The following is a 25,253-nucleotide window of genomic DNA, read 5'->3' as shown; positions in this document are numbered from 1 at the left end:
TGTACTCCTCCGCAGTGTCCAATTTGACACACTGAGATATGACTCATCTTCCCAGTGGTGCTCCCTCCAAAGTGTTCCCTTATCATTCTCAAATAGCTGCTCACAAAGGAGTTTCAGGTCCAAAGATTAATTTGACCAAAAGTATTCTGACCCTTGGCAAGGGCAATGAATTTGTCCCGTGATAGGAACAAATTTTATCAAATGAATGAATTTTGTGGATGCTCTGTTGTAAAATTTGTTCTGGTTTTGTCATTTAGATAAGGTTGAAATATCTTTCTGAAAATAGATTTTTTTTAAATTGGATGTTGCTATTATGATTGACACATACACAGATCCCGGGACTCAGTTCTGAAGATTGAAGCTTGTCCATGAAATAACTTTAGCAAAAATCAAAACAATCAACCGATTAAATAAATTTTAAATCAAAAGAGTTGTTAAATTTAGTACAAGTATTAAACTACGACCTGATGACCAACTTTTGTGGTGTGTTATTTTTGAACGCATAAAACATGAGCGGTGTATACCTTACGTGTATTTAAACCTCGTATGCAATATTGCTTGCTCTTGAGAAAGTTGATTCGCACATTTATTTGATTTCTATATTACAACATCGATAAATTCAATTAGCTTTGCCATTTAGGGATTACTGGAATGTCTAATCATCTTTATAAGAATCAATTTCGTGCAATAATACTTTGAAAAACTCACTTTCCAGCAGTTCAGAATATCCATATATTAAACTTTTCGGATTTCAGTTAACATGCAAGGTTATAACCCAGTGGAACACAAGATTTACAGAAACTTGAAACTTGGAAAAATTTGAAAAATATATTATTATCATTGGCGTTTTAGAAAAGAATTCTTGGCTGTTGGGACAGGGAAATTTCCATTGCTAAAAAGTAACTTCTACAACAAGCGCCCTTTTCTGTTTTATGGTGCCCCTTCCTACCTGTGCCCCCCTCCAGACTTTGAAAGGCTCCCGATAATCCTGCGTTCAGTCAATCAATTTAAACTACACCCTGTAGTGCAAATTTCGTCGACTAAATCTAATCAAGAATAGGGTAATTTTCCTTCATGAGTGTCTGTGAGCCGATGGTAAGATAATGCACCTTTCAGGGCAGGGGCCAGTCGCTCTCTATTCTATCTAATCGTGTATGAGGAAACATCGCAAGGCGTCATAAGAATGTCGAATCCTATTGAAAATTTTCTAGTCCTTTTGACTAAATCGAATGGTGATTGAAATAAAATTCAATTCTTCGCTCTATCTAGTGTCAATTTTGACACTTTTTGCATGGCTTAATGGCAGCCTAAATTCTAAAAGAACACGGAAAAGAAAAGAATGCAAAAATGATCACTAGAATATCGTTCATCACTCGTCCTCAAATATTCACTTTAATTAGTCCCCTCTTTTGCTGTGAAGGTTCTTACTTTTTCAAATCAATAACCAATAATCGAAGGTGCAGAAACAACTTGATACAAAGCTTTCGAAACATATTTTGTAAAATCGAATTCGACTAAATCATAGTTTGACTAAATCTTACTGGTTTAAAGAGGCTGTCTCTTTGACAAAGATTCAAGCAAAAGAGATAGAATTGATTCAATTCAGGAAAGTCGGACAGAAAGCTATTTTCAGTTTGTTGCAAAGAAGGGATTTTCCCCTTACCGCCCTAGCTTTCTTACAATCACTCTACCACATATATCCAGCTTGCAAATCTAAGTTGAAGTGAATTGCTAGTACTTCGCAACATCGGTTTTTAGCTCCGTTCATTTATCATACCCATCTTCTCAAAATTCCTTTACCAAAGACACATTCAGAAGAAGATTGTATAGAAATACTAGTCAGTAATTATGCCTTTAAAACAATTGGAAGTACTTTCATTTTGATCTTAGTATAATAACTTATAATAGGAAGCACTTAAGAATATAATAGAAAGATAGAAGATAATATTAAACTGTAATTATTTACAATCGTCACACTAAAACTGAGAAACTGTCAAGGAAAAAGTTTCAATTCAACTAATGACGTCGCTCCGTGACATTCTCTTTCTCCTTCACCTCTAATTTATCTCAGGGTCATTGATAACGTTAATTTACAAACACCTGACACATTTGTTAGGGAGACAAAGAAGATTCATCTCCCTTTTCTGGTGTATTAGCAAATTATCATTAAAAGTAATCATTATTTTGACCCCAAGACTCTGGTCATTAGGTTTCTAAAAAGGGGCCTAGTCAGTTTATGACAATTAACTTGTTGCCTAGTGGTTGAGAATTTTTTGCGTCAATATGCTTACGAACTTATTCATATTACTGTCCATAAACAAGCAAGTCCTTTACTTAAGACATCTTACTTTTATTAATCTAACAAAAAATCTTTGGTTCCGCAATACACGTTTTGAAAAATACTTTAAATTTCTTTGTTTTGAATTTTGGACTTTGAATTCGGATTAATGACCTGGATTTTAGTCTGTAAGTGTTTGTTGAATCCCCTACAAAGTATTTTATGTGAACTAAAATTCTGGTCGTCTGTTCAAATCTGAAGCTAGAAATTCGATGCAAGGAAATTTAAAGTATTTTTCAAAATTTGAACATGGGCATTGTATGTAGGCAAAATAAGCTGCATTATTCTTGAATGACAATCAGCAAGCATCATTTTCTTCATTCAAAGGAGTATGGATGTTCTACCATTGAGATTTCCTGAAAGCAAATACAGAATTTTTAAAGCTTTTCCATTTTGTGGCCTCCGACGTAAGTTTAAAAAGTGAGGAGGGAGGGTGCAAAGACTGTAAGATCTAGAACAAAAAGATTTGGGTGTTATCTAAATTATACTATCAACTGTGATGTAAACGGGTTTAGCCTCTTAAAATGTGACCAACGCCAGCAAACATTAACAGCTCCTTTAGAACGGGTAGTAAAAACTGGCTGAAGTGTTGCCTATGCAGATCCTTTGAATTGGTTTCCTTGCTTTGAGCTATTTCCCCCTACAAGAGGAGGTTCTGTTTGTGGACCTTGCTTGATCTAGAAGTTGTACTCAGAATGCTATGAATACTCATTTTCTTCTATTTTCTTAATTTCCAATTGGTACTGAAAATGGATAGAACATACGTACCTCTACTTTTATTTGTAAGGGTACCGTAAATCCTCGAATTGGCTCCCTTGAGGCTTATTCATTTTTAATGTTTTTGGAAGAGGGGTTATTTGAGGGAGGGCTTGTACGAGGGGGAACTTTTAAAATTATAGTAGACATTGATAAGACATTAATAAAAGACCTTGCATATTTCAGTAGGAATTCCTTTATGAACATTTAATTAATTATTACCAAAAGTATGAATTTTTGTGGTTATTCAATAAAACGCCAAAGGCAACCTCAGATGGCAAAATCAACAAATCGAGAGGGGCCAATTCGATTTACGGCAGCAGTGGGAGCTTATTCGAGGGAGGCCTATTGACAATTTGTGGTTCTAAGGAGTGGGCTTATTTGAGAAAGGGATTTTTCCGAAGGGAGGGGGGGGGTTGGTCGATTGGAGGATTTACGGTATATTTGTTTTTCCACTTTTCCGTGAACTTTTCAATATTTCTGTGCCAAAGGCTAATTGGTATATATGATATAAGAATTAGAAAGCACCTTTTTTCATAATAAATTAAAAGTTTTCGTCAAAGAAAAATCCTGCTATTAATGGAATACTTTCTTTCACATATTCCTAATAGAAAAAAACGAGCACTTCTTTCCAAATCACGTTGTCTCGTGAAATCTTTTTTGTCAAGCAAAGATTGTAACTTACTTACAAGTTCTCTTGCCATGTTGTTATGAATCTGTGCTGCCCTTCCACGCCAATTCTAAAAGATAATCAAGTTTCCAGATCAACACTTTGGACTATATTAGAAATATACAAAAGGCCCCTTTGTAAGAAATTATATTCTTTTCTGATTGAATTTTTCAAATTGTTGTCGCCTACTGGACGAGAGGTTTTTTCCTTTGAAGAAAGATGTCCGTTTTCAGAAATTTACTTACATAAGATTTTGCCACCATGGATAAATCTCTAGAAAATAATTATTTGTCTGTTGCTTGAAGCTGGCTGTTATTGGAAAGTGTCATTTATAATTGCTGCTCTGTAGTTCACAAAGCCTATCTGCAGAATACAAGAAAGATGGTAATTCTAAATTGTCGGGATGGGTATTATTTTCCAAGCAAAATTCAGTTCTCGTTTGACTGTTGATACTTTGGCATTAGATCCTATTTACTCTTGGCCTTAGGTCTTATAGCGATTTCTCTTTATCGTAGAGGGCTTTCTGTTTGAGCTATGAAACGTTATATTCAAGTGACCTGGAGCACATTTCTTCTTAAAAAATCATTTGAAAATACCACGCCCATACAATACCAAATTCAAGGTCAAAAACGAGGTTTCATTGATCTCTAGCCGAGCAAGTTTCCATCGAGCAGGTTAACGATTTTGAGCTGGTTTAGTCATTTCTCCATACAGATTTCACCGATCGTGAAAAAAGATGTTGCAACTGAATTAAAAGTACATTTGATAATTGAAATATGCTATTTTAATTTGCTGGGCGCAACTTGCCAGTGAAGTGTTTGTTGGTTTGCTTGATCTGTCCTTAACTGAAGCAACACCATTCGCTCCTTCTGTGAAACTAAAATGCGAATCATGATTTTTTCGTCTTTACTGTAATATTTTTACTGCATTGTTTTGCTACCTAGCATCCAATGGTAGCTTTTTAGGACACTGAGAAGCAGTGCTTATCGAGCAGTGTCCTGGTCCTTTCTCTCGATATGTGACTACACCTTGTGGTTCCAACGCCTGAAAATATAGAGAGCCGGCGACTCTCCTCACTCTGGGTGAAAGTTTGGTCATAGCAAGGGCTCGAATGACAGACGCTTGGTCTGTAGTCGGCGGCCCTGAGCCATCCTCGCACGTACGAGTGATAATGGGTAGCAGGTTTACCCTACGCTTTCATTTGCAATTCTTGACCTTGAAATTATAAGTGAATTCTCATCACTAATAGAGCGGAGCTGCGGAGATTCACTTAATATATTAGAAAAGACTGTTTCTAACCTCATATCCTGCTCTCCATTCCATGTTATTTTCATGCATTCTTTGTTTTGTCCATTCCTGGGGTTGCGCATCTCGCAAGCCTCCTCTTGGGATTGACCTGGTCTCTTCTACTGGTTTATCTCTGATTTCTTCAGATGGAACGGATATCCCCGGTGTTGGTGACGTAGGCCGTTCGCTAGATCTCTGTTGGTCTCGTTTTGAAACTGGGGCTGAGAGAAATCTAGTTTGGTTTTTGACGTCGCCGTTTATAGAGCTATTACTGCTGCCAACCCCTCTTGTGTACTGCTTCTCTAGATAACGGAACTTTGCTTCATCGGCAGATTTTGAGCGATCTTGATACTGAGTATCCTGCCATGAAAACGGAATCTTCTCATTTGCTGGTCTAGGTTTGTCATAATACGACTTGCATGCCGCAAATGGATTTTTGCTTGCCATTTGCACAGATTTTTGCTGTAAATCCCTTCCAGCTTTTTTCGTTGTTGCATCCACTTGGTTGTTGCTTTTTTTGGTCGACATAGCAGATGGTTGTTCAACTTACTCTATCAAATCATCAAATAATGAATGCAAAATGGGTTATTTTCTAACTATTCTTGCGAACCAATTTGATATCTTAAATTGGAAATATCTCCAAAATACTGGCTTTAACAAAATGTTTTTTCCACTGCCTTACGGTTCTTGAAACCGACTGCTGCTATGCAGTGATATATAACTTCATCAGCGCAAAGTGATATCACAAGTCTCAACAACGTTTATCACATCTCTCCTAGTAACCGAGAGTATTATTTTGAGTGATATATTAAATTCCTATTCATATTCTGCATTGGTCCAATCTTGATGTTCGATTGTTGAAGACAGGTACCTCTAACCACATATCGATATCGCTGCCATATTGGGTTATCTTAAGAACCGACCCAGTCCCTCATGAAAAAGTCAAATGGCTATTCATGGTTTATGCTGATATGAAAGCATGCAGGTAAAATGGCAAGCAGTGAGTTTTTTGAAAAGCAATTTACTCGGACAACGGAATATTTTTGCGGTGACTTCATGATTTACCATGAAAAAGTGCTTTAAAACTAGCCAAACGTTTTGCTACCAAAATTTCGTTATCTAGAACAAAAATAGCACTGCTCATTCATAATGCATTACCATAAGCAACAGGAACAGCAACAGAGAAAGCATTTGCAGCTTAATCACTAGCAGAGAGATTAGACATAAGAAGCAATATTACATCTGTATATGAGCGAAGCTTTCAAGACAGTTAAGAGACGTACATTTCAAAATCTAATACAAGATGTGGACGAAGACGAGCTGCACATCGCCGAAGATGTTAAACTGGTGGTGAAATGTGAAGCAATACAATTGCAAACTTAACGAAAGAGTTTTCCACAAAGGGAACTTTTATGTTTAACTAAGTTCACATCTGTCATGGAGCAAAAATGAATCCAAAAAGGATGGATCTACACGCCACTTCGGCATAAAGGGGATCACTCCACATGAAACAACAGCAACGCAAGGTTTAAGGAAACAATACGCTGGTTACATTGAAATGTCAGGCCCCAGTCAAATAGATAGGTTTATAGTAAATCAAAAAGATGAAATCTGAAAGAAATGAACAATTTGATGAAGAAAATGAAGATAAAAAGTAGAGTTTGAAGATAAAAATATAAACCAACTGCCTGGTGATCTAGAATCCGTAGTGAGCATAGATAAAAATTTTACTAGAAAGAAAAACCCATCATTCATGTATTCTCAGCCAATAGAAGTATATCCTTCCAAGCGCAAAAATGCAAATTAAATCAATGTAAATTTGCTTAATGCATATGTTTCTAGCATAATTGTGTATAGCAGCCAGCTGTAAAACTCCAACAAAACAAAGAAAATACCGAAATAGACAGTATCAATAGCCACCTGCTGTAAAGAACACTGACCATAAGCTAGCTCTTTGTGATTACTAACCGAAATCAGTGAAAGCAGCAAATTATTGAAAGGACAGATTAGATTAAATTAGCAAGTTACTATATCTAGGTAATCTATGAAGAGCATTACAACACACAGCAGCGAGAAAATCCTCAGCAGAAACATCAAAATTCATACAAAAACATTCCTGGAAGACAGAAAGACACCTAGAGAGAGACTTGATGAAGTAACGAACAGAAGATTGGTTTGCAAATGATGCAATTGATTGATTGCTGGCATAGTACAAAACTGGCAGTTTGAGACTGTTGGAAAGACAAAGGACGTGGCTCTAATCTATGCTCCAATCCAACCAATAGCATGACGCGTATGTGGTGATGATGATTGCACTGAGTGAAAGATTTCTTAAATAAAGGACCTGGTTGAAAAATACTAAAAAGTTTCCCTGTTGACCACGTGAAAAACTCTATAGATTATCATAGATAATAAGCAGGGGCGGATCCAGAGCAAATTTGAAGAAGGGGCAGCTGGTAGTGGGGGCGCTGAAAGATTTTCAGAAATTGATGACGAGTGTACGCTGTATACAACAATTTCATATCCTAACTACTGACAGAAGGCTCTCTACATCACATTTTAGAATATCAACGTGACCCTAATCTCAAGAGGTAAAGTCTCAGAAACTTTTTCACCTGATTCTGATTCTTCAAAAGGAGCGCAAAACTTCTAAAAAAGGGGCGCCAGACTTTCTTCAATTTGGTGAGGGAGGGGCACCTGCTCCTAGTTGTCCTCCCTTAAATCCGCCACTGATAATACGACTTCTAAGGGAGCAGCTTCATAAGAGATAACGGAGGTTCACAGAGTACCTTCATCTTTCACCTCCTCTTTTTTTATTCTTCCCTATTTCTAGTCCCTTCACTCTTCAAATAGCATAGTCAATTTAAGTTCCTAGCAAAGCAAAAATATTCAACTTCCTTCTTATGCCCTTCCTTGGTGTCTTTCTCTCCTCGCCAAACCTACAGAAATCCACATAATTTCAGCTACTCTACTTTCATTTTGTGTCTCTTTGGCATTGATGTCACCTTGCAACCCATTACCGTCTGACAATGAGGCTTTAGAGCGTTTCTTTTTCTTTCCTCCCAAGTTTTCTTATCTTGCTTATTAGATCATTTATCTACCGTTGAAGGTTTATTTGGAGCACTTCCATACTCTTTATGAATATCCTGAAGTCAATTTCATACTCAATACTCGACATCCTAAACTGACTTATCTTTTTCATTAAAAAATCGATCAACGTCAGTGCCTGGAAGCTTAGAGAGCAGATTCATTGTGGATATTCTCCAGATCGTTAAAGTCTTTGACAGCAGCATAAGTTTCGCTGTGCAGCTTCAATTATTTTGGGAGGCCTGGCCTAGAAAAAATATTTTTCTATTGGCAGTTACGAATCCTTATTCATTTCATTGTCGTATTAACATTCTTCCCCCCCCCCCCTCCCCCTCCTGGGCTGTTCTGACCGATAAGTTCAAAATTTAACAGATAACCTAGATTATTCTTATCTCATGTTTCTAGTTTTTTATTGGTGTGTTTTCCAAGTAATTTGCTTATTATCTTAATCTCTAAATTATCAATGCATATACGTAATCGATTTATTTGATATGCATAAAATCATCGCGTATCTTTCAACCTTATAATCTTCATTTTAGGCCTTTCCTAAAAGATATTTTAGGCTGAGATGAAAAGCATCTGCTGCAGTTAAGCATTTCCCGAATTAGGTCCTTTTTGCGATACTAAAAACAAGACTGTGATTTGCCTCTTTAAATAGCAACAAGACAATCAGTGTAGCAAAATTAAACACTGGAAATGTTTCAGCGTAAGGACAAAATCCTGACAGATGTCAGATGAGACTCGTTTTTCTAAAATGATGCTCAGCAGCAACAGCGCCCATTAGCATGTTCAAACTTTGATACTGGGCTTGTGCATTTATTTTTTCCTTCTATGCAGGTCAACATTAATTTTTAATAAAAGATTCGTGTCATCCCTAAAGTAGCAATTCATTTCATTGTCAGTAACATTTTCATCAAAGTTGCCTTTGTAACTCTTAAGACACATACTGGGGACCTAAGAATTTGCACATCAGTTAAATTGCTACCATTTTGTTGTTGAACGGTGTATTGAAGTTGGCCACAAAGGATACTCAGCACTGGTTGCCAACTTTAAGCTTGAGATTTTTAGAGCGTTAGGTAACTTCAGATTTGTCTTGAAGCATAAACAACTTTTTTCAGACGTAAAATGGACACAGGTCAAAGCAAAAGATCTATATCAAATTCAACAAAATAGTTTACTGGTGAACAAATTCTTGCCTGAAATGTTTTCAATAGTGCGAGCAGATAATAGGCTTATATCTGATATCAGAAATATGGTGGACTTTTCAGGAAAATGTGATAATATTCATAAGGTATGTTTTAGAAAAAACTTAAAAACAACTGTATTCCTAAAGATGTAATTATCATCTAATTTTAATTTTTTTAAGTATCTTTTATTTCTACAGGATAAACATTGATAGCAGCAAACAATTGTTGAAGTTTTTTGTCCTGTATAAAAATCCATTTTATCATTTTGTTATAAGCAAGACATATATTGCCAATTCTTGTTATCGCTAATCATTTTCTGTTGTAATATAATGATCTTATCTCAGAATCAACGGTGAAACAATGTTTCACTCTCTTTCAGAACCATTTAAGGAAGCATAAAAATGTATGCATAACAAATCACGCATAGTTGATGTATACAGAGGCGAAGCTAAGAAAATTGTTTGGAGGGGTGAAGAGGTGATTTTTGCCGACAAAGATGGGCGTGTCCCAATCTGTAAGGGTGTGGTCAAGAAATAGGAACTCTTACATGCCATTTTCATGCGCTTTTGTTTCAAAGTCAATACTCTAGTGCCATACTTTGAAACTAAACTACACAGGAATGTTATTATGCTACAAATGTGGCAAAAAGGTTACAGAGTGAGTACAAAAATTTCATCTTTTGCCTGGCAAAAATTCCTTATTGTGCTGAAGAGCGGGAGGCCCGAGGGGGGAACTGAAAAAACGAGGCCTCTTGCGAGCGAAGCGAGCAAAAAAATTTTGTGGCCACGCCCTTACGAATAGCTTAAAATTATTCATTCGTTCATAACGGTTTACTTTTTTAAGTGTATTTTTTACTTCTATAATTAATTCCATGTTAAAACGGAGTTCATTGCTTTATGATACCCCCTAGACCTCCAGCCCCTAGGGCAATTTACCACCTCTCGGCGGCCCTGCTGTCATCTCCTTTTCCCAGTGGCAGCTCACTTTTGAAAAGCAGCCCGTCATCTTCCATATCCGAAGACAATTTGCTCTGTAAAATGTGAACGGCCTTAAGAACATTGAATTCTTTGCTTCGCATTACAGATGAGAGGAGGTTGAGCAGGTCCACAACCCTTGAGTTTAGCTGGTTTCTGTCTGCAAGTCTTGCCTTCAGCTCAGTTGTAATACTGACAAGGAATGGAACAGCTGAACATCAACTTATTGTGCCATCTTCACTGCTTGCTAATACCAATCCGCGAAAGTTCCTCTACTATCGCTCGTTCCATGCAAAAGTCCTCTTACCCTGGGTACCAGACTCACTATGTATGAAATAAAATATCTATTATTTTATATAGTGAGTCTGGTACCCAGGGTAAAGTCCTCTATGACCCTGTAAATTTTATGTACCATGGGACAAGCTTGAAAGATGTGGTGGTTTCTTTTTTGTAGCTTTTTTACCAGTGGTCGTAGAGGTTTTTGAGTCCCAGAACCATTCTTCTTCTTCAAACCAATGCGAAGCGCATCATAAAACACGCTGTAGAGTTGGGGCTTGAAGATAGACTCTATTACTGCAACATGATAACGTTCGACCCAACAAATATGTGAAAGTCTGACTGAATCATTTATCTGTATTTCTGCGAGGTCCATTACATCGCCAGAATGTGTCATTTATGACCATTCTTTTTAGTGCCATAACAAAAAAATTCAAGCAATTCTCCAAGAAAAAGGGCACTTCCCCTTTTGAGAAAAAGGACAGGGTCTAGAACCCCAGGACCCCCCGTGTAGTTACGCGCCTACCCAACAATGTCAGTAGCCTTATGCACTTGTCTTGCCGCATTTTGATATATTTGCAAATCTATAATTTGAAACATAAGATCGCGATATCCCATCGCCGAAATAGATTCTTAATAAGTGATGAATTGAACAGGCAATATCCCATCGCCGCAAAGAACAGCAGGCATTTCACTGTATCAAATTTTTCTCAAAATTATTCTCAAATATATTTACTTGACAGAAAAAACATTGGCATAATACATGTGACCATGTGACAGGTTACCTACCAAGTTTCCACTGGGAATCTAAAAACCTCGTTTTCATAAATTAGTCATTTGCAGTCACTGATCTAAAAATGTTGTTTAGACTTGTTTAAACAGAGTTAATCCACTAGAAAAAAATACCACACGTGACTTGATTACCTATTGTCCTGTTAACAATAGTTCTTCCGTTCCCTTAATTTCTCCATGTGGTGATGGTACGCCCACATAGCACGATAGCTAGTGCACTCTCATTCTGCAAGCAGAACGAGACAGATAGATACGCTTTACAAGCTTTTGGATTCTTCTCTGGAGGCATCACCCAAGACCGAGGCGTTACGTTCAAGTTTTTTCTGTTGGAGCTATGGTTACCCTATGCACTTATTGGAAGTGTATTTGCTCATGTTTTTTACGACCACAATAAGCCTTGGTGAGAGCGTTCTTTATTTCTTCTCTTGACAGTGTGCATTTTGATGTTTGCTCCCTACTTTTCGAATTTTCTGTAACCACTTATTTCTTGAAAGACATTTCCTGATTATGAAGTAATGGTACTGGCTTGGACGAAAGTGTTCCTCTGTTAACCTAGCTTAAAAGGTCCGGGGTCATCAGCCTTGACCTTCCGTTAATGGGCGCTCCGGTGATTTGGTGTCCCGCCATTAGGCCATAGAACGACTTCGTTTTTGCTTTCGAAGCGTTAAATAAGCAGCCTGGGTGTACAGAACAAGCAAGAGCTCCCTGCTTCGATTATCATCTTTTTAGTCATCGTCATACATATGTCAGTAGGCGTAACTATACAACCTAAGACTGGTCCCTCGACCCTTGCCACTATCCCTCGTTTCGCTTAGCTTGCTGACAGGCCTTTTGGAAATAGTAGTTGTTTGCATGCATGCGGTGGGGCCCCTCAGTCATGTTTTGCTCTTTAACCTCCCATTTTAGGCAACCCACTTCCTAAACAACACCCCTTTCACTAGGGTTCGGCAAAACTAAATTGTAAAAAACAAAAAAAAAACAAAAAAACAAAAAAACAAAGAAAATATTTTCACAAACGTCATTTTTAAGGGGTAATCGTTACCTGAATCTTGCTCATTGCTACTTTCGGATCACATTTATTTGATTGATTTGTTTGCTTTTACAAGAGGTGTCTTGGTACCTACAGTCATTTTCATTTGTCGCGTTTTCATTTGTTCAACAGTATCATATCTGTAACACCTTTGGCTTTGCCTAAGCAATGATTGTTACTGTCTGTATACACTGATAACCGAAGAATTTGTTTTGGGTTTAGCGCCAATGAAAAAAGTCTTTGTAGTTGCCTTCGCACTACCTTAGATTTTTTCAAGTGTCATTTTGGTTTCATTTTTTGCTTTGCCTGCGAAAGTACAGTCATTGCCTCCATACACTAATGGAATTAAATGATTTGGCTATTAAAACAGAATTTAAGATGCATCGTTGCCTAAGTGGATCTTAAAGTGTCATGCTTTTTTTTTCTGCACTCTTATTACACATGCTTGTTGGATAAATTGTTTTTGTTTTTCTTTATGTGCTATTGACAACAATTGTCATGGTAATCACATTAAGGTAATGTGTCCAAGCAAGCAACTCTGCGGGGGTTTTTCGGAAGCATGTGATTTTTCATGTCATCGCCCAGCTATTATGGTCGTTATGTTTATCTACCCTGCTGCAAGGTTAGCTTCTCATGTGAGCAGTTTTGTGTTGCAGGCATACTGACCAATCGCAAGCCTTTATTTTGATGTTACTTGACAAGTTGGGTATAGGCAGTCCTTTTATATGGACACATTAAAAATTTGCTATTCGCTAGCAATATATTGTACAAATCGCACTGGCTTATTGCCGTGTTATTTTTTTTTCTTGTGGCAAAGTGTCAGGTTGGTTGCATTTTGCTTTGCCTAAGCAAGGGTGGTGGCTCACTTACACACTAATTTAATAGGGTGTTTTATGTCATTGTAATCCCAGTTGCCAATTACTTATCTAGAAACTGGCCAAATTGCATGGTTTAAATAATACAAAACAAAACAAAAACGCCCCGCTAGGTGTAGCTGGGAAGGTTATTTAGGAGACATTTGTCGTTCCCACTTGAAACTCAATACCATAAAAGTGGTGTTCTTCTATTTATAGCGTTAAACATTTATCAAATAGTAGGAAAACGGTCATTCATCAGTGACAGGCATGTCAGCATTACCTTCAATCCATTTTTGTTGGATGGTAGAGGTTATTGTGGGGCCTATGTTTAATGTTAAATCGGGTATCATCAATTACTGTCACATGGAGATAATTATTCAAGCTGTGTAAAGAAATGAAAAAAAAAAAAAAAAAAAAAAAAAAAAAAATGTCCAATACCCGTCTTTTTGTAAAGAAGGACAATGTGTTTTTCTTTACCAAGATTGTTGGTAAGTTGGCAAGGCATGGTATTCCTTATTATTCCAAACATGTCAAAATTATGCCAAATTTAGAAAATAAATCATAAAAAAAAAATCCTGCTTTATATACTATGCGCTTTCAAAATATGCCACAGATACCAAATATGGTATATACTAGGGCCAAATTGGCAACCTTCAGGAACTATATTTGTAATTCCATTCTTTCATTTATATTGGGTAGCTGATTTGCATTGTCTAAGCAGGTTGTGTAAATCGTTACACCAGTCTAAAAGAGTAGTTATTTGTTGTTGGCGGAGCATTGGAATAATTGAGACATTTACCTGGTCTGGTACCGGAAATCAAGACTTTCTGCATGTAAAAACGAAAGCGCTCCATTTTGGAATTCGCTTGCAGGATCATTTTCACGCGGTCGCGCCATGAGTGGTGCTGTTTCACAGGTCTCGCTCCAATATCGACCCGCGCATTTACGCATGATTGGATTTTGTTTCGCAAATTCATGCGTCGAAAATACGCTTATGGCACAATCACGCCAAAATACCTGGACCCTCCCCCCCTTTTTCAGCAGGGAGGATATTTTTCCTTTTCATTGCAAACCTGTTTTTGGACCAGGTATTCCTGGCTTCAGCGGGGTGAATGTTTTACTATTATTTGGGTTGTGGACCAGGTCAGGCCTGGCTTCAGCGGGGGAATGTTTACTATTAATGGCAAACCTGTTTTTGGACCAAAATTACAATCTTTTTGTCATTGACAGGGAATATATTTGCAATTGCTCTCTTTCGTTTGTACTGGGTAGCTGATTGGCATTGTCTTTCATTTTTCACTGCCCAGCTGATTTTCATTATCTAAGCAAGTTTTTACAAATCGTTCGGACTTAAGATTAGTTTTTTACAATGAGGCAACATCCCAGTTTTATAGAAAAAGGGTTGAATAAGGTTGTTCCTGGCTGCAGCCGGGAGGATATTTTTTTTTCCTATTCAGGGCAAATCTGTTTGGACCAGGTATTCCTGGCTTCAGCAGGGAGAATGTTTTGCTATAAAATTGCGAACCTGTTTGGACCAGGTTAAACCTTGGTTCAACAGGGAGAATGTTTTTTCTTGAAATTGCGAACCTGTTTGGACCAGGTGAGTCTTGGCTTCAGCAGGGAGAATGTTTTCACTATAAATTGCAAACCTGTTTTTGACCAGGTTAGTCCTGGCTTCAACAGGGAGAATGTTTTCACTATAATTGCTAACTTGTTTTGGACCACGTAGTTCTGGCTTCAGAAGAGAGAATGTTTTTACTATCAATTGGGAAAACGTGTTTTTGACCAGGGACACTTGGCTACAGCGAGGAAAATGTTTCACTTTCAATTGAAAAACCTGTTTTTGACTAGGGACACCTGACTACAGTGGGGAGAATCATTTATATTTGCCATAATGCTGGCATGTTAGTGATTACAAACCTTGAATCAGGTTAGTCCTGGTTTTATTTTGGATGAGGGACTGTTTGTATTTACCACAACGTGGGCATGTTAATTAATTCAACTCAATAAAAGCTAGGTTAGTCCTGGTTCGTAATCAGGGATGAATGTTTTATTTTTTCCACAAAGTTGGCATTTTATTTATCACAAACCCACTTGGGCGTGGCAGAAGTGTTTTTTCACTACAATGCTGGCTTGTTATATGCTCATGTACCTGCTTGACCCAGGGTGGTCCTGGCTCTCAACGGGGTGAGTGTTTTTATTTGCCTAAAATTTGGCACATTTATTTATCACAAACCTACTTGGGCCAGGTTATTCCTGGCTTTTCGTGGTGTGAGTGATGGTTATTCGCCACAAGGTTGGCTGGTTGTTGCTCATGTACCTGCTTGATCCAGGGTGGTCCTGGCTCTCAACGGGGTGAGTGTTTTTATTTGCCTAAAATTTGGCACATTTATTTATCACAAACCTACTTGGGCCAGGTTATTCCTGGCTTTTCGTGGTGTGAGTGATGGTTATTCGCCACAAGGTTGGCTGGTTGTTGCTCATGTACCTGCTTGATCCAGGGTGGTCCTGGCTCTCAACGGGGTGAGTGTTTTTATTTGCCTGAAATTTGGCATGATTGTTTATCACGAACCTGCTTGAACCAGATTATCTCTGGCTTCACAGGAAGAGTGTTTTCTGCCCTCACTATCCTTTACCCGCTTACCTTTTTCCGGCATCACCCTCCTCTCCATGTAGTCTCCCTCACCCTCCTCTCCCTGTAGTAGTATATCCACTAGGTAAATAGCACCATCTGGGGCAGGGTCTACACCAGCAGTGATATATAGGGGGACGGAGATCCCAATATTTCCGACGACTTATCTACTTCAATGGCAAATTTAATATTACGCATGCGTCTCATTTGTCATTTCCCATTTGCTAGGTATAGGTCTAGTAGCCCAACCCAATTTGCTATATTTTAGATGCAGATAGATTTCCCTCAGGCATTCGGATTATTCGGCAAATAGCCTTACATTCGGATTATTCGGCAAATAGGTGACGCGCCCTCCCATGCTCTGATCTGGGGTTAAAAGATTTGGCTCCCTTCCCTTTTCCCTCCTTAGTGCAGAAAGGGTTTATTAGGAGTCGGTGTCTGGAGGCAACACTTGGTGTTTTGTGGGCGGGAAACAGTTTCCCATTGTTGCCACCGACCTTAAAGAGAAGTATTCTCCAGGCAGTCAAGGGCTGGTGCACTCGCAGGCCCACTTCCTGGATAGGATTTTTATAAGGGGATTAAATGTTGTTTAGACTTGTTTAAACAGAGTTAATCCACTAGAAAAAAATACCACACGTGACTTGATTACCTATTGTCCTGTTAACAATAGTTCTTCCGTTCCCTTAATTTCTCCATGTGGTGATGGTACGCCCACATAGCACGATAGCTAGTGCACTCTCATTCTGCAAGCAGAACGAGACAGATAGATACGCTTTACAAGCTTCCCCACCCACCCACTCCTCTCTTTTTTCTTTCTATCTTGACTAATTTTTTTTCCTTTCCAATTTCTGCTTTCCAGCTTTCCCCCGGAGACAGTCGTCTTGCGGGCAGGTGCATCAGCCGGGAAACAGTTTCCCATTGTTGCCACCGACCTTAAAGAGAAGTATTCTCCAGGCAGTCAAGGGCTGGTGCACTCGCAGGCCCACTTCCTGGATAGGATTTTTATAAGGGGATTAAAAAGTTGTTTTTTTTAGATCAGTGTTTGCAGTTTGTAACTGTGAAGGAGAATTCTGGCGCGAAATTCAGTCGAACGTAAATCAGTTGAGGACAGGACAACATTAGTGCAAAATGATAAATGTAACTAAAAACTTAAAAAAGACGCACCACACCAGCCTAAGACATTAGAGGTGACTGTGTAAAAATTATTTGAGATTTTTTATATCTTCAACTATCTAGTTTGTCGTTTTTTCCTCTAATGCTTTATAACACAGTATGATAACTTTAGTTTCGTACATAATTTCCTCATAATTTCATAATTCGCACATTTTGTTTCTTCTTGCGATTTATAAAGGTAGAATCTTGAGTTTAAAAGATTTATCGAAGTGATAAGATTTGAAGCTTAGTCAGTGCTTTTTAGTTTAGACTCTATTCACTCAGGCTTATACCCCTGATGTTTTGTCTTGTCCTGTGTTGTCTTGTCCTTTCTTGTCGTAAAACTTTTTAGTTCGTAAATATTTTAGCTGTTCTGTTTTTCAGTTCATTGCGTTGTATCAAGTGGCACAATGCGTCGTGGAAGGAGTCCTGCAAGATCAACTTTTAATACTTCACCAACAAAATCAAGCCTCTCAAGGGGAACTACTGGTACAGCAAGGGTGACCCCAAAAGGTCCTAGGCACCAAGAACCAAGGGCTCCTGAGCGTGACCAAGGATTTCGGAAGCCAACAAGGGAAGTTAGAATAAGAAATACCCCAGAACATTTGTATGGTTGGTTCAGTTCAGTTTCATATTTTCAAATTTCTTCACATCAAAAATGGAAGTAAAAAAGATACATTTGAGACAATATTTAAGAATATACAAGCATTTATATTTTTACACCTTTTGGTTTTATCTATATACTAGATATGACATATTTTATACAGTATGTCCAAAAAATCTGCACCAAGACTAATAACAAGCTTTTAGCTACTATATTCTTTGGTGTGGTCAAGCCCTGCAAAATTTTGAAAATTATTTGTTTTCAATGAAAACACACTTTTGTTCTTATTGTTCTCAAACAATTGTGCTGCCAGTAATTCTAACCTTCCTAGGTTACTGAATAATGCAACTATATAGCTTAATATTACTGATTTGAAAGCTGTTAAGTTCCTATTTGCTGAAGGTATGTGGGCCAATATTTTGAAAAATAAGCATGAAAATGTCAGTCTTGTTAGCATGAAGCTGTTGATTCTTAAATCACCTATTTATCTAAAATCACCTGCAGCATTTGTCGATTGTTTTAAGCTAATATATGTCACATTGGTTGGTTAGGACAAGGTACCTCACTAATGCTCTGAAATGGTGTTTAAATCAAAAGAAACATTATAATGGAACTGCCTTGCAGACTTTTTTGTTGTTAAAAACTTTTATTGAAATATGCCTTTAATAATTGTTGCATATTTGTTTATGTGTATATGATAAGATAATATCTGTTCTAGGCATAGACAATGCAGATGACAGCTTTGGTAAGCCATTAATTATTTTTTGGTAAAAACAGCTGACCATAATACATCCTTTCTAAGCCATCAAACAATGCAAACTAATGACTTAAAAACATTAAAGGATCCATAGATATCATCCATGATATGATAGTAAGAGCAACCTTTTTCAATGACATGTGCTTGAGTAAAGCCATATGCAAAAATGTACAAACAAATATGTATTTAAGGTTTCAACCTTTTGATGGAAATCCCTTATGTTGCTATCTTCTTATCTACAACCTTCTTTGGATAAAATTAATTATTGTTCCTTATATAAACAGCTCCTCAATTATTTCAGTCACTGTGGTTTATCTGACATTAGCTCCAAAAGAACTGACTAAGGCCAATTCTTCATATAAATAATTTGTCAACTTCTACTTGCAAAATAATCTTGAGCATAACATTTTCTGACTCCTAAGTAAAATTTAACCCACACCCCTAATGAGATGTTTTATTCCTGTGCAAACTAAAAGACAGGGTGTGGCATTATTCTGTTCAGTAGAAACAGGGATCTTACCAATTTGCAAAAGACAAAATGGCATGCTAGGTTGTCTGGTTTTTACAATGATTTGCTAAAATCAGTAGCCAGGGACGGATTTAGCAGGGGTGTAGGGAATGTGTCCTCAATATTTCTGTGTTCTTTGGTAAATTTTGCTTTCATTCGGTAAAAATCATTTCATGGTAGTCAGAAGTAACAAAATAATGCTAATATTTACTTTATTTATCTCCTTATCTTCTTTAACTGAAATTTAAAAATCAAAGTTTTATTTTTTACCATAATTTTCCACTTATCTGAAGGGTGTGGCACCAAAATCAAATTAGCGTCCAACACCCCCAACTCATTGTTGCTTTAATCCGTCCCTGTCAGTAGCTAATACAAGGGGGACCTGCCTTTTCTCATAAATATTAATGAAGCAGTCACTGAATAAAGTTTGTTGAAATTAAAATCAAACTGTGCTTGATTCCAACATATAAACAAGGGTGCTGCCACCTTTTGCTGAAATGTAAAGTGTGTCTCTTTTCAGAAGATTGAAATTTTCAACAGCTTTGGGAGCATAGGCAATATTGCCTGTTTCTCTCTGTCCTGAGCTGTTTTCATGGCTCTTTCATAGTCATTCCTAGCTACCATTTAATTGTTTTTGTAAATCTGGTTTTCTACGATCCTCTTGATCTTCTTCCAGTTACCATAAAGAGAGTGATTATGCACAATTCTCACTTTCCAGACTAACCACAGTTTTCCATGTGCTGTGTATACTACTTGCTAACATTCAACTTCGCTTACTGTGTTTCTTAAGTGCTTCTTTTGATTGAAACTGAAGCAAGTTTTACTGAATTGCACCCCTTTTTTGTCATGATACATAATCAAGTTTCCTTTATGCATTAAGAATACATCTACAATACACAAATTTTCATTCTATTTATTTGGCCAGTTTAAGATTTCTAGTGATGTAGTTACCATTCATTGGGGTGGGGCGATATTGAACCCTCTGCCTTATGGGTTTATAATGTGTCAAAATATCAAACAAAAGTTTGGAACAGGTTTAGAAAATCTGCGTAATTATTGCCTAATGCTTGCTTTCCTATATTTTACATTTGCTCAATATAGATGATGATGCACTTAAAAAGAACCTCGAGTTGTCACAAGAGTCAAACGTACTTTCAGGTATTTCTCCATGCTTTGAACATTTCTTTAATGGATTGCTGCCAATCGCATGGCAACAAAGCTGTACATGGCAAGGATTTTCGTGGTTTCTAAAAGGCTGAACACTCTAAGAACAAACTCAAATTTGCTCCCCTCTCACACCTTTGGCACGCAAAACATCAGTTGGTTGTAACAACACCAACATCATTAGACCTATCAGGCCCTTTCCCGCCACAAAATTAATTTTGATTGATTAACCAAATTATTTTTTGAATGATATGCCGATTTTGATATGTTTTCAAGGGTTTTCAGCCGCTTAAAGGGGGTTTAATGACTTGTTCTTAGGGTGTTCTTGTGTGTTCAGCCTGTTCTTGGGGTGTTCAGTCTTTTAGAAATGACGCAAGAATTGTAATAAGTAGTTAAAACGATCTGAAGCAAATTTCTCTATGCTTTAATTATTCTTGTATGAAGCAAAAATTTTTCTGATCTATGTAAGCTTGGAATGGAACAGGATCGTAACCACTATATTGTTCTTGGGGACCCAAAAACATAAAAATCATTTGTTTCTAATAAAAAATCCCCTTTACTGATATGTCCTCAAACCGTTGTGCCCCTTCAATGATTATCTCCTCATTACATTACTGACCAAAGCTATAAAGGTCAAGATAATATTAGAGAGTTTCAGTGTCAAATGTAAGAGTAAAATGTATTCTCCCACCTGTGATGATGTCACAATTCTTTTCTATCTTTTACAGGTTGCTCAAAAGTGAATGAAAGATGGTAAGATCGTTTGTTTTCAAAAACCTTTTCACTCACTGTCTTTAGCAGCCTATTAGCTCTGTCATAAATTCCTTGTTCGTCTTATTTCTCAGAAAAACTTCGCTTTGATAAACAGATTTTAACAACATACACGCAGAAACTTGATCAAACATTCACCAAGGGGCAGTCTTTTTTTGTTTGCTGTTTAATAAATCCACGATTTAGCAGAAAGGAGGACAGCTCTTTCGCTGTTGCTTATGAACATTTGAGTAGTTAATCTTCTCTTTATCTAGCTTGGTATTTTTATCGGTGGTTTTCAGGTTTTAATAATGATCAATGTAAATAAATTGTACCAGGAAAAATTTTTTTTAAATGAATAATGACGTTTCGAGCATAGCCCGTTATCAAGTCACTTGAAATCTTCATTGCTATAATGGTAATGATATTATCCCAAAAAATCTGTTTAGGTTTAAATAAACTTATAAAAGTGAAGATGTTTCCCCTTTTTATACACGTGATATTTCCTCAAAGAAAGGCTCAAAGAAAAGTTCTAATTTGAAGAAAATCCCACCATGATGGAGATATTTTCAAATATTTAAAAGTACGTAGTCCCCTATTGGTAACCTTAGAGACAAGACACTGGCTCCTATTCTTTCAACTTCCACCGCTTGCTTGAACCATTTCGTGGCTCTAGACTGCCCTGCCATGCATGAGGGGTAGTTAGGACTTTGACATTGGCCGGCCCAAAATTTTTCTTACTAACATATAGAAATGACAATATTAAAGAAATGTACAGAGGTAATGCACAAACATGCACAAACCAACATAGTGATGGGAGAGAGGGTTAAGAGTCAATATGTGCCCATTTTCAAATTCAGTACCATCTGCAAATGTTTTGGTTTGGCAACCCCTTAGAATATTGAGGCCCCTCTGCCCCCTCTTGCTACCCCCTGCTATCATGGGTATAGTTTGGGGAATGGTGAAAATTTAGAAGTTGATCGGAAACATTCGCAATGTATTCTCTTTGATTTATGAGCACTTTGTGATTCCACAGGAATTTAAATGTTAGTGCCAGCTATTCTTTTTCCATTAGTTTGCTTCTGTATAAATGTAGAAGGAACTTTAACCCAGTGCATCCTGGAAAGGGCCTAATGCTTGGTACTTGTTTTTAGGTACCAGATGTCGTGGGTAAAGGTAACATTAATGGCCGTCATCGTTGTTATGCTAATTCAAGGTACGTTGTATATCACTATAGTCTACTTGTATCGTTACGTCTTTTACACCCTTCTATAGCAAGCCAATTGGAAATCATCTCTAGTGGAAATTTTCCCGACCGTGAGTTGAAATGTTCCCGACCGGGAGTCAACTTGCAAAAAATTGAATCACACAGGCATTTTTCAATTTTCCTACATCTCTTGTAAGCTGAGATGTCCTTAGTCAGTCTTAAGTTTTCTCTTGGGCAAAACATATCAACAGTCCAAGACAAATTTTGTTGACCCTGCATTAACATTTACTTGCTATCTCCGTGGAGAAAAAAGCTCGCCGGGATGGTTGCGAAGGGTGTTTATGTGGTGAAAAGTACTCTTATGGGGAAATTTAGAGGGAGTGAGTGGGCAAAGTTTCTCTACTTAAAACAAAGGAGGAGACAAAGTCCCTACTTTGGTTACCAAAGAAATCAGGAGGAGAGTGGAATTGAGGAATCATTTAAAGGAGAGAGGTCCTCTCTCTCTTTCTTTTCCTTTCCTCCCCATTTTCTTCATAAATTATTTTTCTTCACAAATTTAATGGGCTCTGGAACCCAGAGTACAAAGGGCCAAGAAACAATTAACGCTTGCACAGTAACATTTTTCTCTTAGATAAATACTTTTAAAACAAAAATGCATTACATTAGACAATGCAGGCTCCACTTCAATTTTTTATGATTAATGCATTGTAATGATTTATTATGATATGATTAAAGTTAGATAAAATAATCATTTAAGAAAACATTTCAATGAAGTTTATTTCCAAGCAAACGTTGCGTGCTTGGCACCTGTTCAATTCATTTTCTTTGCTTGAAGAGGAATTCTCATTGATTCTGTTATTTATGCAACTAATTTGATCAAAGAAACTTCCTAGCAGCTGGAGACTCCCTACATGCTCGCAATCATTTTTTGTTATGATCATGGCCTTTGAGCTTGTAGGTTTATCGTTGCAAGTGACGTCACAACAGGCTTTAGTACGCTAAATACTATTTAGTACGTATCTTCGTAAATCATAAAATTATGCAACAGAGATATTGCTGCCATTGTAATGATAAAACGATAAGCTTCGACAACAAGTCCTTTTTTTAGGAGCTCTATTTAACCAATTCCAAGTAAAACACTTTTTACTAACCCGCAAGTCCTTTTTTCGTTGGATCAACCCAGCGTGAAGCTTTTTTAAGATTCCATAGATTCAGCTTGGTCACTACATAGACATTATTTTGATTTTTCGTAAAAGCCTTTCCAAGGTAATTTCATCATTTTTAAAAAAGCTTCCCCGACAAGAACTGACCACAGTGTCCATAGCCAGAAGCCATTACGTTTTTGTGCTTTGCTTGTGTTTTTTACTTCATTCTATTTCTTTGATTTAACGAAGGCCTCAATATCTTCTGTCCTTTTTCCCCAGCATTTCTTTTTCTCAAAGGAAGAGAAATTAAACTGGACGTAAGTAAGATCAACTTGTCTATCAGTTCTGAGTAATGCTTGCTTGCTAATCCTCTACCACAAAGCTTCATGATGAATTTTCAGCTTCTCTACCCGACCGGTAATTTTTTGGCATAACATGCTATTGCAATATCAAATTCCCAGTTTCACAGGGTAGTAGAAAAGAGCTTTTATTTCTTATAAGCCATTAATTTTATCCATTCTACTTAGCTCATAAGTCTGTATCTTTATTACTGGGGACAAACAGATTGAATATGGTTGCTATCAATGTATTAGTGTGACAGCATTTTTGATTTTTGCTATTTTTAATGAAATTTGGAAACATTAGTGTTTCTCAAGGTTATTTCAAAGTTGTTTTTATCTGTGTTATGCTTTAGAACCTCGACCTCAGCAGTGATGCTTCAATTTGCTTGCGATCCCACGAAGAACTTCGCAAGAAGCTGGCACTGTAAGTAGTCCTTAAAAGCTTTGTTTTTTCCGAGTAACATGGTATATCCCTTGTTCACACGCTTGCTCATTATGGCAATTCCTGCAAAGATTTTTTGAATAAACAGATTGCTGTATGCAAAACCTCAGTGCCACATATACTCTTTAGTGATGTTTGTTAAATGACTCTCGAGGCGGTAATTAGCATACTGTTATACTGTCAGCTGGATGTTACAGTAACTCTGTTCTTTGTGAATGCAGTGGTTTGTCTTTCTTTACCGTGAACTATCGTTTTAAGCACTAGACTCTTGATACAAATGTCCTTTTTAACCAATCATTGCTTTATGGTTCTCTTTCTCGATTAGGCCTAGATTTTGTTAAACTGGAAGGAGCTTTGAGTAATATATTTATTTGTTCATGCTTCAGGGCATTCGAATTGATAAATGAGAGTGGAAAACTGTTCAAACAGCTAGAACGGCAAACAAAATATGAATTCGAGAAGATTGACAGCAAACAAAGCTCACTAGATGAAAAGGTATATAAATTGACCTTTAATTAACCGGCATTCAGACTGACAAGCTGCTGAATCTGTACGCAGTTTACTCTTTTTGATTGAGCAGCAAATGAGGGAATGAGTAATTAACATAGCTTTTTATGTTTTAATTTTCCAAAGTCCATCATCATCTATTGCTACTGAATTGAGGGATTCTTTGGAGATTTGTGTCTTCTAAATCAATTACTTTTCCTTACAGAGGCAATGCTATGCTCTTATTTGCAAATTATTGATTATCGTTTACTTTATCGGAGGACATTAATCGTTTACTACTTGTCATATCATGAAGTATTCAGTAACGTAAGCCGACATTTCACTATTTTAGAAGCTAATGTGTTTAGGATTCAACTTCATCGATTTTACATTTTTTAACACAGTTGATAACTTGATCTTTTTTGCTTAATAAGGCTTCTAAAGAATTTGGAAATTTACAAAGGCAGATTGAAGCTCTAACCGTATCAAGTAGGCAAAGAGGTATGTTTGTTATCTTGTGATGCGAACTTTTATTCTAGATATCAATGGTTATTTAATGTTTGGCATCTATTTCGTATTGTTTGTTCTATCTTCTCGTAATCATCAAGGCAAAATCCAAATTTTTCTGCTAAAACAACTTGATTTAGGTTTCTTTGAAGCGATGCACAATAAAGCAGACTCTCAGGATCACAAATAGAGCTTTGCTCACTTCACATTCTTGAAATTATTTGCTGCTCTAAGTAATTTTTTTCTTGAAAATTTGGAAACTTGAAAAGCATTATGTTCTCAGAGAACTAACCCCAGAAAACCC

General features: G+C 37.1%; 2 protein-coding genes across 5 annotated transcripts in view; one reads left to right on the top strand and one right to left on the bottom strand.

Annotated features, from left to right (window-relative positions):
- Window positions 1–25,253, top strand: part of LOC135692244 (uncharacterized) — a 44,842-nt gene that overhangs the window by 12,051 nt on the left and 7,538 nt on the right. For 2 of the 3 annotated variants that reach the window (XM_089112126.1, XM_089112125.1), the window contains exons 2-10: window positions 17,423–17,650; window positions 18,361–18,387; window positions 20,009–20,065; window positions 20,800–20,824; window positions 21,976–22,037; window positions 23,453–23,490; window positions 23,868–23,938; window positions 24,343–24,451; window positions 24,877–24,943. In XM_089112126.1, coding sequence (XP_088968252.1) covers window positions 17,449–17,650; window positions 18,361–18,387; window positions 20,009–20,065; window positions 20,800–20,824; window positions 21,976–22,037; window positions 23,453–23,490; window positions 23,868–23,938; window positions 24,343–24,451; window positions 24,877–24,943 — 658 coding nt within the window. In that variant the 5' untranslated portion in view covers window positions 17,423–17,448. Of the gene's footprint in view, window positions 1–11,436; window positions 17,074–17,422; window positions 17,651–18,360; window positions 18,388–20,008; window positions 20,066–20,799; window positions 20,825–21,975; window positions 22,038–23,452; window positions 23,491–23,867; window positions 23,939–24,342; window positions 24,452–24,876; window positions 24,944–25,253 lie in introns of those variants that run through there. The other variant, XM_089112124.1, reaches the window with a different exon arrangement.
- Window positions 88–5,903, bottom strand: LOC135692247 (uncharacterized). 2 transcript variants are annotated; one of them, XM_065210333.2, is made up of 3 exons: window positions 5,064–5,903; window positions 3,780–3,834; window positions 88–2,694 (listed from the first exon to the last, which is right to left on the bottom strand). In XM_065210333.2, exons 1-3 carry the CDS (start codon window positions 5,577–5,579, stop codon window positions 2,660–2,662), a joined length of 606 nt encoding a protein of 201 aa, XP_065066405.2. In that variant the 5' UTR covers window positions 5,580–5,903; the 3' UTR covers window positions 88–2,659. The 2 variants fall into 2 exon arrangements, with proteins under 2 accessions (XP_065066405.2, XP_065066404.2); XM_065210332.2 differs by having other exon boundaries at window positions 3,784–3,834; window positions 5,064–5,898.

Source organism: Rhopilema esculentum, chromosome 13, assembly GCF_057945365.1.
Source record: "Rhopilema esculentum isolate cy_ngs chromosome 13, ASM5794536v1, whole genome shotgun sequence".
Taxonomy (NCBI): Eukaryota; Metazoa; Cnidaria; class Scyphozoa; order Rhizostomeae; family Rhizostomatidae; genus Rhopilema; species Rhopilema esculentum.
The sequence above is the reverse complement of the archived record's forward strand: the minus strand, read 5'-3'. Positions and strand labels throughout refer to the sequence as shown.

Coding starts and splice junctions, on each gene's coding strand:
- LOC135692247 (XM_065210333.2), bottom strand. CDS start 5,579: ATGTCGACCAAAAAAAGCAACAACCAAGTGGATGCAACAACGAAAAAA. Junction 3,835..5,063: donor AATGGAGAGCAGGATATGAG/GTTAGAAACAGT, acceptor ATTATCTTTTAG/AATTGGCGTGGAAGGGCAGC. Junction 2,695..3,779: donor CATGGCAAGAGAACTTGTAA/GTAAGTTACAAT, acceptor ATTTGCTTTCAG/GAAATCTCAATGGTAGAACA.